Source organism: Fringilla coelebs (assembly GCF_963513975.1).
Source record: "Fringilla coelebs genome assembly, chromosome: 4".
NCBI lineage: Eukaryota > Metazoa > Chordata > Aves > Passeriformes > Fringillidae > Fringilla > Fringilla coelebs.
Genome location: NC_140032.1, coordinates 52,199,717 through 52,215,685, shown reverse-complemented (window position 1 = coordinate 52,215,685; position 15,969 = coordinate 52,199,717). Strand labels below are relative to the sequence as shown.

Here is a 15,969-nt window from a genome sequence, read left to right as displayed (position 1 = left end):
ATTAGTTTCAGAGCAATAGCTCATTCAGTGACACATCATCCTCAGATGTGACCTGTGGCAAATATTTACACTCTGTGCCAGCCTCTCTGGCATTCTGAATTCAGTAGTCAACAAATAATGCCATACTAACCAAGAAACATTGGTAATCTGGCTCTGATTAGTTATCACCATCCCAAACATCAGGACAAGGTGCAAAAAACCACCAACATTCTGCATTTAGTATATTCTGAGCAGTCTGTCCCCTTTCTAACCATTTGTGTGGCTTGGGCATTTTGGGGGGGAAGAGGGGGTAGGTGTTTTTTGGGGGGTGAGGGGTGTGTGTACATTGTTTGGAATTAATACCACAGATGAAATGATTTTAAATGTAAGCTGCTTTTTAAATTAACCTGTGACTCAGAGTAGAGATATTAGCTGTGCAATGGTATGTTTCCTTTAGACTGCATCAAGCTAAATCCTTCATTTCCACAGCCATCCTAGGGCAGCAAGCCATTTCTGTATTCTTTTGCTTCCTAGTGTTTCCTTATAAAATTTTATAAAGATTTTATAAAGATACTGATTTCATTGCTTGTTTCCCCTCCATTTTTAATAACAAACAGAGCAGAACTTTGAGATCGCCATATATAACCTGAGGCCTCTCATTCTTTCCTTTGATCATGGGCTCTCCATTTCTTTTTCTTGCTCATACTGGAATGCCCCTCTATTCCTTTGCTACCCTGTTTCAGATGAAACCATTAGGTTTCACCATTAGGTTTCAAACCACTGTGTTTTGCCTGTTCACAATCCTTTTAGCCAGTTTTTGATCTCTGACAGCAGTTTTTCACAGACTCATGATGACATTTTTTGATTAGTAGCCCCTAGAGAGTAATCTTGCCACGTTGTTATAAATATTAACAAATTATATCACTTTCTCCCCTTTTCCTGCTATTTTATTGATAAACTGAAAAAATTTCTCATATGTTAGCAGTTTGCATTTTCTCTTCCTGGATTCTCTATTGATGGAAGAAGAACTAGCACAGAGAGAGGGATGAAGAAATTAATGGCAGGAAAAGAGGAACTGGAATCACTTTTTAGTGGATTACAGAGCGGATAAGTCAATTCAGTATTTACCATTGTTTGAGCAGCAGGTTGGACAGTATGATGTCTTGAAATTTCATCCATCTCTAATGATTCTGTGATGTTTGAGAAAGCCATTCTTTAGATGGGTCTCTGGATGTGAAATATTTTTACAAATGAAAACTATTCCAGCATCAGTTGGAATTTTTAAAAAGAGAGTTGGCCCAACAACTCCAAAAGACCCTGAGGAAGGGAACATTGACATTAGCTTCTGTGCTTGTTTTAGAAAGAAGTCAAGACTGGGCATGCAGGTATGGGGTGGAGGTCCAGAAATAATCCATCCCTTTGGTCAGCAGCAGTGTAGCTAAGGGTGGCTGCAATTTCCTCTGGAAGATCCCAGTCTTGTACCTCAGCTTCCCCAAGAAGTTTTGCTGCAGTGAGACTTATTTATTTTCTCAGCTCATACAGACCTAAATTAAAAATTTTGCTAAAAGCTTTTGCTCAGACATTTTAATAGAATATTTAGTAAGAAACATTAAAGTAGGTGGGATTTTGATACCTGCATTAGAATTGATTTCCTATTAGGAAGAGATTATTGATATGCTGTGCACAGCTGTCTGCAAAACTGACACCCGTGCAAGCAGCAATTTCTTGCCCTATTTTTTCACATGCAGTGATCATTCCTTCTCAAGGTGTGTATCATAACATTAAGTGGTGTCTCCATAGCAGTAAATGACACTTGACAAATAATGGGAATATAGATTCTGGTGTGTGTTCATCTTTTTTTTTTTTTTTCTCATTGTTGCCATATTTCTAAGATAGAAAATGTGAAAGCACTAATAGACTGACTGATTCCAACAACCATCAGAATTTCACTACTTTCCTTTCCAATTAATTATTTTGTATAGTCATGTAATTATCTAAAACAAAATACTTTAGTGGTATTACTGACATTATTTCCAGCAACAATTTTACTCTGTGGAAGAAAATGGGCCTTTCATATTTAAAACAAATACTCCTACAGTAAAATTAGGATCTTATCCAAAGTACATACCACGCTAAATCAGTTGCCTTGCACCTTTAATATAAGCTGCAAACCTTTATGTGTCACTTTATCAAAATCAAAGGTTTTAAATCCTATCAATGCAATTGCTTTTGAATTTTATCTTGCAGTCTATCATAGATTGCTTTTCATTATCAGAGAATTTTTATAATGGAAATGTTTTCTGCAGATTTGAGAATAATTTCTCCTATATTAATCCTACTTTAAAATCTCAAATTTTTATTTTGAATGTAAGTAGATGAGTATGTTCAGTTTTACTGTTTTAACACTACTGTACTAACATCTAAATCTTAGAAACTTCAAGTCTACTTAAAGGTTCTTTACTGATAAGGAAAGTTAAGTCTTCGAAAGTCGAAGTCTTTCATTAAGTCATAACTAACTGGATGTTGTAAGGCAAGATAGAAATTCATTTCTAAAATAATTGACATCTAAGTTTTCAAATTCTGTTTCTTTTCCAGGAAATCTGAAGATAGGCTGACTATTTTTAGACAAAACTAATGACACCTTGATAATTGTATAAAACCTTATTTTCCTACTGTTGACTTAGTTATGCTGAGTAAAGACTCCAGAAAAGCCATAGTCTTTTCTAAGTGGTAGAACCTCCCCAGTAACAAATGTCAACATACAGTAGGAATTAATGAGTGGGGATGTGAGAAAAAAGAACATCTTAAAGTGAGAAGGCTTAGGTGATATTTGCTGTATTTCATTTACTATAATTTTACCTTTAGTGTATAAATTCAGATGAACTCTTGAAAATCAGACCAAGTTGTCTTTTCTCCAATCCTTGCACTCTGCGAGCATGATCTAGAGCAAATCCCAGTGCTGTCAGTCCCCTTGTAGTTAGTGTGTTTTGTTCCTTCTGGTAAAACAAGTTAGGGCCTATCCAGGACATGAAATCTGATTTGTTTAGGAAAATTTAATACATGGATATTAAAAGCATTCCAGAACAATTCTGCACTTCTTCAAAGGCTGTTAAAGAGAGTCTTCTTGTGGAGATAAAGAGTAGGCGGCATGAAATGCAGCAGAATGGTGCAGTAGACTGATGCCTTTCTCAAACTGCTATTAAAATTACTATCCACACAGTATGTAGAAGCCAAATCATTTAAGCAGCCAAATCAGCTCCTACTCTCTTCATTCTTGACTGCTCAGCTCAACGTGTAGGATCGCTGTGCAGAGGGTGTTTGTGCATCTCCTCCTCACGAGCAGATGTAGAGATTGGGAAGCTCCTCGTCTAGTCTGAATTCCTCCTTAGGAGCATCAGCACCCTTTCACTGAAGGCATTTTGAGATTGGACACTGTAAATGTATAACTTATCCCTTCGGAAATTGCCAGGTTTGGATTTATAAAAAGAACCACTGCCATCTGTAAACATTTTGAGCAAGTTTGCCAAGTTATTAATCTTACTGGTTTCAAGTTCAAAGCCAGCAAAATGCAGTTTGTACCAGCAAATCCTACCTGATCCACAGACTGGCCCATGACCGCGGCCAGTCGCAACATGAAAAGACAGACACATTTCATGGGATGAAAGAGTCATTGGAGACCGCAGTGTGTGAGCCCTGGCCATATGGGCAGTGGGATTGAGCTGCAATCCCAGCACACTGTTGGGTTTTATCTCTATGGTCTATCAACAAGGGACCAGCTTTTGCAATTCGTGTTTTACTCTCGGGCAGTTTACAGCTCACTGTATTTGCCAGGAAAAAAATGTAGATACTTTTCTGTAGTGGTAAATTCTTTATGAAGAAAACAGTCAATCACTGCAAGAACATAGTTGTGAATCTCGTGCAATTTACAGTGTAGGTATCTCTGCATTTCTAAGATGAAAGACAGAAAGTTGAGCTGTTTGGAAACATTTATTTTTAATGTTTTGTTGCTGCTAAAGTGGATAGAAAGATTCTGCAATCTTCCTCTTGAAAGGCTGAGGGAATAAGACTTTTTCTGGAGAATTAATTTTATCTTCATCCCAATTCTTTTATTGTGGTGATATTAACATTTTAAACCCCTTCTGCATTTTATATTAAAAGAAAAAAAATGTTTTTTCTTTTAATATTAAATAAAACCCCCACTTCTCTTTCCTGGTTTTTGCCCTAACCTTGTGTATTTCATCCCAGCGTGTTTTTGATATGCAGCCATCACTGGAGATCTATGAAATATTTACTGATTCCAGAACTAAGATATCTTTCCTTACAGTTTTTTTGACCTTACAACTAATACTGCAAATATTTGGCAATGGATATTTGCCATTCCCTTAGGCATTAATTTAATTTTAACTTTTGTAAAGAAGAGGAAAAAAAGCGAGCATTAAGGCTATGAAGGCGATTTGCTCTGTGAGCCTGAAGGAGGGATTCCCATAGGAAAAGGGGTTGAAGAAGCAATTGTCAAGACTTGGCTGGAGCAGAAGGGAGGAGGTTAGCATTAAGGAAGACTTCAGTGGGCATCTGTCTTGAAAAACTTCCTTATGGATCTTCCTTCTTGCTCCTTTATCGTGTACGGGGGTTTCAGATTATTTTTGCACAAGGAAAGGATGAAGGCAGTGTTGTGAGGTACCTGGCCAGTAGAAGGTGTCTCAAGCTCAGTCTGAGAGAGGATTTTGGAGAAAGAGACAAAATAAAATAGAATCTTAAGGAGAGAGCAGTGACATTTGCATTACTGAGGAGTTCAGTCTAAGTAAACAAGTCTGTGAACCTATGAAGATAAAAGAGCATTATTCCCATCCCTACCCAAGAAAGGCAGTGGTTTTCAAATAAATTGAGTGTAATCCTATAGAATTGGAGTTCTGTTCTTGAAAGATCCCAGAAAAACGGATTATACCCAGAATCTGAAAGACTGAGCTGCTTGCAGAAAGGCTGCCTCCTGCATTTTAACAGGGGTGATATTCTGAGATGATGCCCATCTCTATGCATGGGCCCAAATTCCCAGCATTTCCTTTAAAACCAGTATAAAATAAGTGATCCTGTGGATCCCTTTCCGGCATATACGTTTTCCAGAAATAAATATGATGACCACTGACATAGATGTGCTTGAAACCAAAACATTTTCTAATAGTTTTAAGTTTTAATGCAACTTTAATAAAGACTCATAAAAGAATCATGCTCTCTTTAATCGATTGCAAATGCTTATAATTACCCTGAGGCTGTTTTCAGCTGCTTGATGACTATAATATTCTCAAGTCTGTCTCCAGACAGTCTTAAAACTGTTTATTACTCATCTGGCTCTTTGCCAGCTTCCCGTACTCATTTGCTTCACTGTGCCTCAATAAACATGTAATTAATTCAAGCTTATTACTGAACCTTTTTTTTTTCCCATTAGTATTTATTACATCATTCAGATAAGGAAAGGAGCATTAATTTTCATCTGTGTAACTTTAGTGTGTCAGGTGAGAACTTCTGTCACAACTTGCATTTGCTGATTGTCTTTACCACTGCAAATTGAGTATATCATTTGGGCGACTCTAAAATGATTCAAGTTCTGAATTTTTCTATAAAGTTTCTCTAGTGGAAAAGTGGGCATGCTTCTACTTTTCAGCCACAGAACACTTGGAGGAATGTATTGCAGGAACTATAAGGGAATATGTCAGAAGATAAGAGTGTTTGTCACTCCCTCATGTTGCAGTCCTTCGGGAGGGGATGGGTAAAGTGTTCAAAGGTTTTGCCTGACAGTCCTGTCTTGTGTTAGCCAGCTGGGGCCAGAATCAGACTGCAGGTGTTCTCCCAATATCTGTGCAGTGGAAAAATTCTGTAAATGAGGTGTTATTTTGAGGTTTTGCAGAGGTACAAGATTTCATTTGTAGATGCAGCCTGCATCAGAAGAAGGGTGATTTATTTTAAGAATAATTGAATACTTGAAGCTTGTACTGGTATCTGCCACTGTGTGCTAAGTATTTTTCAACTCTCAAGACGTTGTTCTTTCTTCTCAGAAGTATTAAAATTAAGTTTGTAAGTTTATGATTTGGCAGCTAAATAAATGAACAGTAATCAAATTAGGAAACTTCTGAGAGAAGTAATTTTTGCACATTGAATTGAAGAAATTATATCACCATTGGGGAAAAAAAACAATGAATTTGGCACAATAACAGAGTAAATGTCAATTAATATCATAAACTGAAAAGAAAACTTGTCTCTGGGAGTTTTAACCAGTCAAGAAAAAGAGGAAGCTGAGAGACAGGAAAGAGCTAGAAAGTATTTATAGCAGTATTCCTAAATCTTAGTTTATCAGCTTCACTTTTGTGGGTTATGTTCTTCACAGCACCAATTCACTCATAAAATATTCTTCTTTCTATACTGTAAAGTTTTTATCAACTGGCAATGTTCTTTGGGAAGAGATTGATGCAGAAGCAGAGAGCAGTTTGTTTTAAGGAAGTTTATAACACACATGCAACCTTGGAATGGCTTGGGTTGGAAGGGGCCTTAAGAACCATTTAGTTCCAATGCCCTGCCATGTGCAGGGACACCTCCACTAAACCAGGTTTCTCAGAGCCTCCTCCAACCTGACCTTGGACACCTCCAGGGATGGGACATCCACAGCTGTGGGCTGCCTGTAGCAGTGCCTTACCACCTTCACAGTCAAGAATTTCTTCCTAATATCTAATCCAAATCATCCCTTTTTCCTTTTGAACTCATGATTCCTCCTCCTATCACTATAGTTCCTGGGGCAGAGTCCCTCTCTGGCCCCCTGTAGCCCCTCCTCAGATACTGGAAGGTTGTTAGGAGAGCTTCACTCAAGCTTCTCTTCTTCAGGTTGAACCCCAACTTTCTCAGCCTGTCAAATATTCACAAATTATTCACAATGCAAGGACATTCTCTTTGTTGTTCTTTACTCCATCTCCCTGGAAGGGGATGCACAGTTCCTCATGCTTATGAGAACCAACAGGCAGTAGCAGTGACTTACAGGGAGAGCTGGTGAAGTGTTCAGACAGACTTATTAAAAAAAAAAAATATATATATATATAATTACTATTTAATAAAGACTTTTATCCACACAGAAATATAAAGTTCTGTCATACAGGATTTACACAATTTCTTAAGTTTGGCATGATTTGAAGGCACTAGGCAGGGAAAATTCATTTCTTTGCAAGAGGTTATTTCGCTCAAAGGCAACCCATAGAAGCCTTTTGGAAATCTCTAATGCAAACTGTAGTCAAAAGGGAATTGAATGAAGAGATAGAAAGCAGGTTATATAGTCAAAAGTACATGGATAGAATATATTGCCATGTCAGCCTTCACAAGTGATCACAATCTGACTTCCTTTCTATTTTTTAAGAAGTTACAGTAACAGCAGATACTCTGAAGGATTAGTTCTAGCTTCATTCTTATTTATGTCTTTTATTCTTGGCTTTTTTTCCTCTTTCTTTCCAGTCAAAAAAAAAAGGAAAAAAGAAACTCAAAGAAAGCATCTTGTGTCAACCCTCAGTAAGGTTCAAAACTGAAGTCATGCAGGATTTGAAACCTGCAACTATTCTTATTTTTCCCCCAACATAGATTCAAGACTATCTGTATTGATTTTGCTTATTTAAAAGATAATATCTAATAATGTTGACACAAAAGTAACTAATGTAAATGGCATTTGAATGAACCTTTAAAATAGGGATTATATAGACATTTCACTAGTGCTGAAATAGTTCATATCAAACAAAAAAAAATTGAAATCACCTGCTTATATTTTAATTTGAAATGGAAATATCTTCAAAATAAAAAGTGTACAAGCATTTTTTTTTTCATTTTTCTCAGTTCAGTGATACTAAAAAATTGGAGACAATTTGTTGTTTCCTTTTTTATGTGCAAAATTTCAAAAAGTTGCAAATAAGGGGAGAAAAGACCCCAGTTATTTGTGCCATTCACAGTTTCGCCCAAGATACCTGTCCACTTCTGAAGCTGCAGAAATTCTCATAATATAAATGAGATTTTATATGTAATTAAGCATTTGGGCTTGAATTTATTTCTCATGAGTTTGAACTACTGCTATATATATAACTCTCTGTTAGAGAAGTTAGATCATCCAGCTGAAATTGCTCAGGTAACTGGTCCTTCTTAGTTTCAAAATGATAATATGAAAGAGCTGGGATGATTTTTTTATAGAATTAATTTTAATTTGGAGGTACAACAAATTGCATATGAGATTATTAATGAATCCTACTGCTGTGAAAGTAAAATGAAGGACTGTTTACTCAGTGCTCCTGTTAAACTGTTGTTTTCCTCTGTCTGGATCCTAACCATGTTAATAGAGATCAGCATGTGCACAGGAATGCAGTCACTTTGCACTGAGCAGGGGCACCATCAGAGTCCAGCTGAAGCTGCACACCTCCCTAGTGCACAGTGCATTACCACAGTTAATAGATGCTGTCATGTTAGCCAGTGTTGTGGAAGAAGGAATCACTGTGGTAGATTGTAAAGCTATTCTTGATAAGAATTTGAACAGTGTTATTTATTATACAATGGCTTTTCTCATCATCTGTGCAAATAAAATGGTCTTTTGTGCAAATCAGCCAGTGAATATTTATGACAGGCACATTCACCTTTACCACCACAGCTGAATCATTTGGTATTTATCAGCCAGATACTCTGAGGAGAATGTTCTCACATCTGAAATGCCATCAGAGGGAGGATGAGCTAATGACTGTAAGCCAGGCTTGAGATAACCAAAGTGCACAGTGAGTGCCTTGTGATTTAGGTGCAACACAATGATACAGGTGGATGGATTAATTTATTACCATTAGTGAATAGCGCCGTCTTTCTCATCTCCTGATAATAGTGTGAGCTGAAAAAAAAAGTATGAACTTTGCATCTACTTGTAGATGTTTCTTTTTAATGAGGGTGTAAGAGGTACTTAGCTTATGAGTTATTAAATATTTCCCGTTCATTTTATTCTAGTTATAAAATCTTCACTGCATATGCATCCTGGTATTCCTGTATGAGATGCCTGAAAACCAGCATATTTTGTTCTAGGATGCCTTGATTATTAGGCTTTCTCCAAAATGGATTACGGGACTTGCTCCTTCTCTATAAAAAAGAGATGGCAAAGGAAAGTTTTGGGGGGCCAGACAGAACAAAAAAGTGAGATGAGGTCTGGTCCCATGATGAAACAAAGCCTTGTGCAAGAATCATAGAATGTTCCAGGTTAGAAGGGACCCACAGGCTCATTAAAGTCCCACTCATGGCCTTGCTCTGAACAGCCCCACAAGTCCCACCATGTGCCTGAATTTCCAGTAAATGGTTCTTATGGTTTATGTTAGGTGAGGTCTGAGTGCTTCTGCCAGGCTGCTCATTTAAGATTTAGACCTGTAGTCTGTGAAGGGCACTTTTTCTGAGCATGCTCTGTATTTAAGATACTCACATGTTTATTGTGCTTTCTCCAGTGTCATAAAGGGTGTTCAGTGAGAAGAAGGTGTGTGAGTTTATGCTTCATTTCCTAAATTCTTTCTTAGGTCAGAATACATGGTAGCTGACACGATAATGACAAGTTTGATGAAGCTGTCACCTGAATTTGGATCTCAACTGGAGCAGTCTTGTACCAAGTACCTGCAATTGAATATATCAGCCAGGTCTGCAGTGCTTCAAAGGCTCTGGGCCTTGAGCTCTCCTCTGCAGGGCTCTCTGCGTGTGCACCTTAGCTGTGACTGCAGCCAGGCTGCTGTGCCCAGTGCCAGACCAGCTGTGCACCACCAGTGCAGCCAGGAGACCCCCTGTGACATGGTTATGTATGCCCAGGAAGGACATTTCCAACACAGGCCTTGATAAATTTTGCTTGCTTTGTGTGTAAGCATTTCCAAGTCAACATCACAGCCTCTTAAAGTGAGAACAGTTTTGGTTATAAGGAGAATGTTTGGGAATGCTTCTTTTAAATTACCAGCCTGGTTTAACCCTATAGGTGATTCTGACTACAGAGGGGTACTCTGTTCTTGTGCACACGTGTGTAGACTGGAAGTGATGGCTGTTCAGTAAAAAACAGAAAGTGCAATACTAAATAATAGTGCCATTGAGCTGGGAGAGGAGATAGCAGCTTTGGCTTTAGCACTGATCTGTCTCTACGTGCTAACTTTGGCTTTGATCACTAAGGAGGATAATTAATACTGGTGATAATGGGGAAACTTCTGAATTTCTGGCAATGACTGTGGCTCATCTGATTTAAATAGAAAGTAGAAATGTGACTTCTGGCTGGGCAACAGGTTGGTTGGCTAGCAAATTCAGGGCAAGAAACACCTGTGTTCCAGACATGAACAGTCTTGTGTCTCCTCAGTAAAGCCATCTGTGGCACAGGTTGCTTGCCAGATTTTTCTGCAGAAGGAGTTTATCTATCAGAAAGATGATTCCACAGTTCAGTGTGGATATGTGCCACTTGCAGACAATCCACGCAGGAAAGATAATGCTGCCCATTCAGTGGCAGCATCTGTTCTTTGGCACACGCTTTGAATATGAGCACTGCTAGTGACTCACTGCTGAAATATTGGAAGTGCCATCATGATTTAAGTAGTATTTAAATTGCAGGGTGTTTTTATGTGCTTTCTGCTGTTTCACAGCAGCAGGTGAGCACCACCAATACCTCCATTCTGCTACGGGGAAGCTGAGGTATAACCAGAGTCTGTATTTATTTCCTGCCCATTTCTCTGTGTTGTAACAATGCCAAAGACAGAAGTAATACAGAAGAAGTAGGAATCCTGGTTTGGTACATTTTCCATTAGAATGGTGGTGGTTTCCCAATAGCATATCACACAGATGCAATACAGTTGGCACAGTAACCTAATAAATGAAGAGAATTGTGGTGTTGTGAGGTCCCCAGGACAAGGTGAGAGATGAGAATTTGACTCCATTTTCTCAGAAGGCTGATTTATTGTTTTATGATATTACATTACATTATACTAAAAAAAATTATATACTAAAACTATACTAAAGGAAGAGAAAGGCTAAACAAGAATGATAATGAAAGCTCGTGACTGACTCAGAGAGTCTGACACAGCTGGTTGTGATTGGTCATTAAGTTAAAACAATTCACATGGAACTGATCAAAGATGCACCTGCTGGTAAACGATCTCCAGACCACCTTCCCAAGCAATCAGATAATTATTGTTTTCATTCTTTTCTGAGGCCTCTCAGCTTCCCAGGAGAAAATCCTGGGCAAAGAGGATTTTTCAGAAAATATCATGGTGACAGAGTACAATACTGGATCTCTTTTGTCCCATCATTCAGTGAAGAATCAGTATAATTGTTTCATTGTTTATATGCAGATCTTCATGGCAAAGAAAGCCATTTGATCCTATAATCTGACTTCTGGGTCAATGCAGAATATGCAGAATATCAGTCAATAACTCCAGTGCGTTTATAAACTCAGATCAAGTGAAATAATGTTCTTGTTTTGAAAAAGGACCAATAAAACTTTGTTTGGAGGTTCCTGCTCACCTGTTCTGGTGCCAGAAAATATATGGATTTATGAGACAGATTTTAAGTCTTTGCAAAGGAATTCATAGCCTAAGTAAATTTTCTTCCTGGTATTTTGACAGCGTATTTAGATCCCATCTACATGTGCTCCTTGTGCTTCAGTGATTTTGACTTCAACCAGTCGGTTTTACCCATTATATGATTTAATACTCTGGATCCTGAGTAATCCTCAGAGTGTGTGAGCCTCAGGAACTTTAGAATGAAGGGGTTAAAGTAGGAAGAATTTATTTTATCATTTGCATAAAACTATACATATTTGTAGCACTTCAAATAATCTTGTTGGTATTTAAAGTGCCAAAAATTTCTAACATCTCTGATTAGATTGAATCTAATTTTCCTGATTTAGATATTAAATAGAAGCTGTAATTAGTATCTGATTCTCTTATGGAACTTTATTTTTAGGGCATGCATGTATTTAATTCACGGTTAAACTATCCTACAAGTGTTTAGTAATACTGATATTTTGGCAGTGTCTAGAAAGTGAGGTTTTGGTAATGAATCTCTAAAATAGCCTAAATGCCTAAAATACAATTTCTTTCCAGTTCATGGTATTTTGGAGCTCTAGACAGAAGACTCAGCTTGGTGACAGTGATGGACTTCCAGGACTAACCCTGTTGAATTGCTCTTGTGTACTGTTTGATTATAAGCTATTGCATCGCTATTTCCTCATTATTTGAAGCATCTCAGTAAACTGCTGCTGGAGGAGGACAGCACCATATTCTGTAATATGCTCGAGTTAGTTGATCTCTGCTGGTGATGCAGGCAGGGCATTTTTTCTCCTGTGCAGACTGAACTTTGTTTTCCTAATACTGCTGTTCGTGGCACCCCCCAAGGGCAGGGAGCAGGGGAAGTCTTTAGGTCAGACAAAAGATCTGAGTAGCCAAGCTGTTGTGAAAGTCTAATTGGAAGCTTTCTCAACTATAAGATGTCTCATGCAGACACATAAGAAGCCTGTAACTTCGGGTCTGACCTTTCCCCTGGAAAATGAGTGATTGAGACAAGCAAATTCAGAGGAGTTCCCTCAGAGGCTGGATCTAAGGCTGGATCTAAGGCTGCATCTAAGAGAGACCGGGTTGAGTATTCTAATGGGAGAAATATTTTCTGGTGTATTTTAACCACAAATGCCCTCCTTAACCTGAGGAACCTTTAGTTTTTTGAAGAACTGTTTCTTCAGAAATTTCTGTTTATGTGGGTTGCTGATTTCCTTTCTTTTTTTCCCCCTTTCCCATAGAGTGTGTTTCAGCTAGTGTCTGTTGTGTTGGTTCTGGGGCAGTTTTTTTCTCCCCTAACTGAGAGCAGTTGGGGGTGTGGGAGGCTTGTATGCCAGGAGGGAAGGAAGGAAGGATGTCCTGCTGAGTGTCCTCTGGGACAGCAGGACAGAGCAACTGCAGGAGGGGAGAGTCACCTTAGGCAACTGCTGGCTTAGCTCCTGAAAATACATGGACAATCTGCAGTGGTGACTAGGAGTGAGGCAGTGAGGACTCTGAGGCTGAGGGGATTTTCCTCGGGTTCAGAAGGCCCTGATCTGACTTGTGTAGTCATTGAATGATTTTCATTTTTCAGCATAAACTTTGGAGTTTTAGTTAAAACCATTCAAAAGAGCAAAAGGAAAGAAGTAGTCAAGGATGCTTGTGGAACAGTGCTGGAAAAAGCCCTTCCAAAGGCTTGGGCCAGCTAGAGGCAGCATAACAATGTGAAGAGTATCCAGGCATTTCAGTTTGGTAGACTATAAATATATTACAAGCCAGGTAGTAAACTCAGAGTTTTGCTGGTCAAATCTTCCTTTCTAAGTCATTCTTAAAGAAGGATTTACCCAGAGTGAGCCAGAAAGCTCTACAGGAGCAGTTTGCTGGGGAAAATTTACTTAACTCAGCCAGTTGTATGGGATGAGACCAGGCAGTATCATTGCAACAACTGTGTATGTGGCTTTTGTTTTGTTTTTGAAGACAATAAATAGTTGTGAAGTTTAGAACGACGTGATGACTTTTTAATGAGTGAACTGCCCAAGCTTCACTTAGATACATCAAGCTACATAGTGAGGATGGCATGGTTTCGAGTTTCACAAAAGAAAACAATCTCCTTCCTGCCTTTCTTATCCTCAGTTGTCCTCCAACACCCCTTGCCTGAAGGAAGAATTTTGTATGATGGTCACCATGGTCTCATTGTCCTATATGGATTTTAGTATCAAAGTCCTTTAATAAAGATTAGGACCAAGTGTGATGGTTGAATGGCCAAACTAGGAAAATTTCCAAAAGTTTTTGTAGATTTGTTTTCTAATGGCTGTTTTGGACAGTAGCTGTTGTGTGCCCATTCTTTCTCCTGTCTTAGTACTTTAAGAAATGCAATGGGCATAGCTCAGGAAGAGGTTTAATGAATATTAAGGGAAAGCCTGTAGGGATCTACCTGACATAAAGTTTCTGTGAGATAAATGGAACAATTACTTGTGTCTCTTTTTCCACTTACCAATTAACATCTTGTTTGCCTTCTGCTTTTTCTAGATATCCGTGGAATACAAGAGTTCTTAGACAAAGTATCTCAACAGGGAATGGATGTAGCATTACAGAAAGTAGAAAACAACATCAATAAAATGATCACGGGGCTCTTTGCCTCCATGAGAATAGAAGAACTGAACCGCTACCGGGATACCCTGAGACGGGCCATTCTCATCATGAACCCTTCCACAGCCAAATCATTCCTGACTGAGGTATGTATTTTAATGACAGGTTAGCTTCTTGTTTTGCTGACCAACACCAAATTTAGTTTATTTGACTTCATAATGGTAATAAAAATAAACACAGGTAAGCCCCCCCAAGTAAAATTTTAAATATTGTCTATTCAAATATCAGCATGCAAGGGTGTTTATTCATGTTCCTAAATGTGCATGTACATTTAAAGAGAGAACAAATAAAACGTCATCCTGCATGAGCAAATGCGTTTAGGAAATATGCAGAACAATTACCCCTCAGGCTTCTGTTTGAAGCTCAAAGGTACTGTATTGCCATTGTGACTACTGAAATATTTACAACTGAAAGTTTTAGTATTTGGATAAATAATATGTATTTGTGGATAAAATGTGTTTAATCGAAATTCTATTCTTTTACATCAAATGATGTTGATAATGTTCTCCTTTGTGCCACTGAATAGTAATGAGAAGTAGTGGAATATATGGAAGGTTTGATTTGCATGAAGAATTTGAGATGATAGTCTAAAGTCATGGTTTCAAGTAATATGGACCAGATTTTGAAGAGGTTCTTAGGGATTTAGAGACAGAAAACCTGCATATTGCATTTGACTATAAGTTGTGCAGTCTTTTTAAATGAGTGGCCTGGTTCTTTTTACATGGCACTGCGCTGTTTCAAATGGGGCTTTTATGAGTGTATATTCTTCATCATCAACCAGAGCTTAAAAATCTCTGTTTTGTTCCAGAGAAATACACTTTCTCTCTTCAATAATTTCCTCTTGGATCTCTTTTTAACTTGCATAACTTTTCCTCTGTATTTTGCTATTACCTTGGTCTTGAGAAATTCAAGCTTAAAACCTACTTCTGCATAAAAGGTATTGTGTATCCAGTCTCAAGTGAATGCCTTTTAGGAGCATTAGATAGAAGTTGGCTTTCTTCATTTCTTTTTCAAAATTTTGTTTGCCCTTGGTTTGCTCTGGCTGGGTGTTTCACTGTCCTTGTTACACACTTGAAGCTTGCTAATTCTGAGTAATGAGGGTCTGCTGCTCTGTCTTAACGTGTGTAGTACTCCATAAGATTTAAAGAATTTTTGGGGCTTATTTAGATGGTTCTGCAGTGTTTTCATCACCCGTGTCACAAGTGTTTTATTTTTTGGTAAGATGCATTATGAAATATTTCACATCGCAACTTGAAAGAGGCGTGGTTGGGGGCTTGAACTACTGTAACTCAGCAAAACAAAACTCCTGCATTGTTCTTACAGAGAAACACTCTTTTTAAAAAAGGATACATTTTATCTCTCTTTTTTTACATACTTGGGCATAGTAACAAAGTCACTGTCATCTTTTGAAGGTGTTGCCAAGAAAGTAAAAAATTTACTTTCGAGTTCTTTGGCTGGCCGCTCAAGACTCCAAAAATCAAAAGACCAGTAAAAAAACCAAGTAAACCAAATCCTCAATCCCTCTCCCTCCATATAATTCTCATACTAAACACCAAAAAGCTCCTGAAAAACAAGAGAATCCCAATGTTTCTTCTTTTCTGGAGTCTGTTAGTCCACCAGGGAAGGTCAGTGTCTTCTGCTACAACTGTGGTTCAAAGAAAGATTCTCACATCAGCTCCATATTGCAGGTTTTTTCCAGGACAGCAGCATTTATTTGGAGTATATGTGACTAGTAAATATATGGCAGGAGCCTCTTAATAAGAAGAGTGATTATTGCCATAGTTTATTAATGTTAGTGACAGGAAATGAA

The 15,969-nt window shown here is 38.1% G+C and overlaps 1 protein-coding gene across 2 annotated transcripts in view; it reads left to right on the top strand.

The window, feature by feature from the left end:
* The window catches only part of GRID2 (glutamate ionotropic receptor delta type subunit 2), a gene marked incomplete at its 5' end in the record, with an annotated part of 671,475 nt that overhangs the window by 392,692 nt on the left and 262,814 nt on the right, over positions 1-15,969 (top strand). For both annotated transcript variants that reach the window (XM_084203835.1, XM_084203834.1), the window contains one exon: positions 14,040-14,245. In XM_084203835.1, the coding sequence (XP_084059961.1) occupies positions 14,040-14,245 (206 nt within the window). The remainder of the gene's footprint in view (positions 1-14,039; positions 14,246-15,969) is intronic.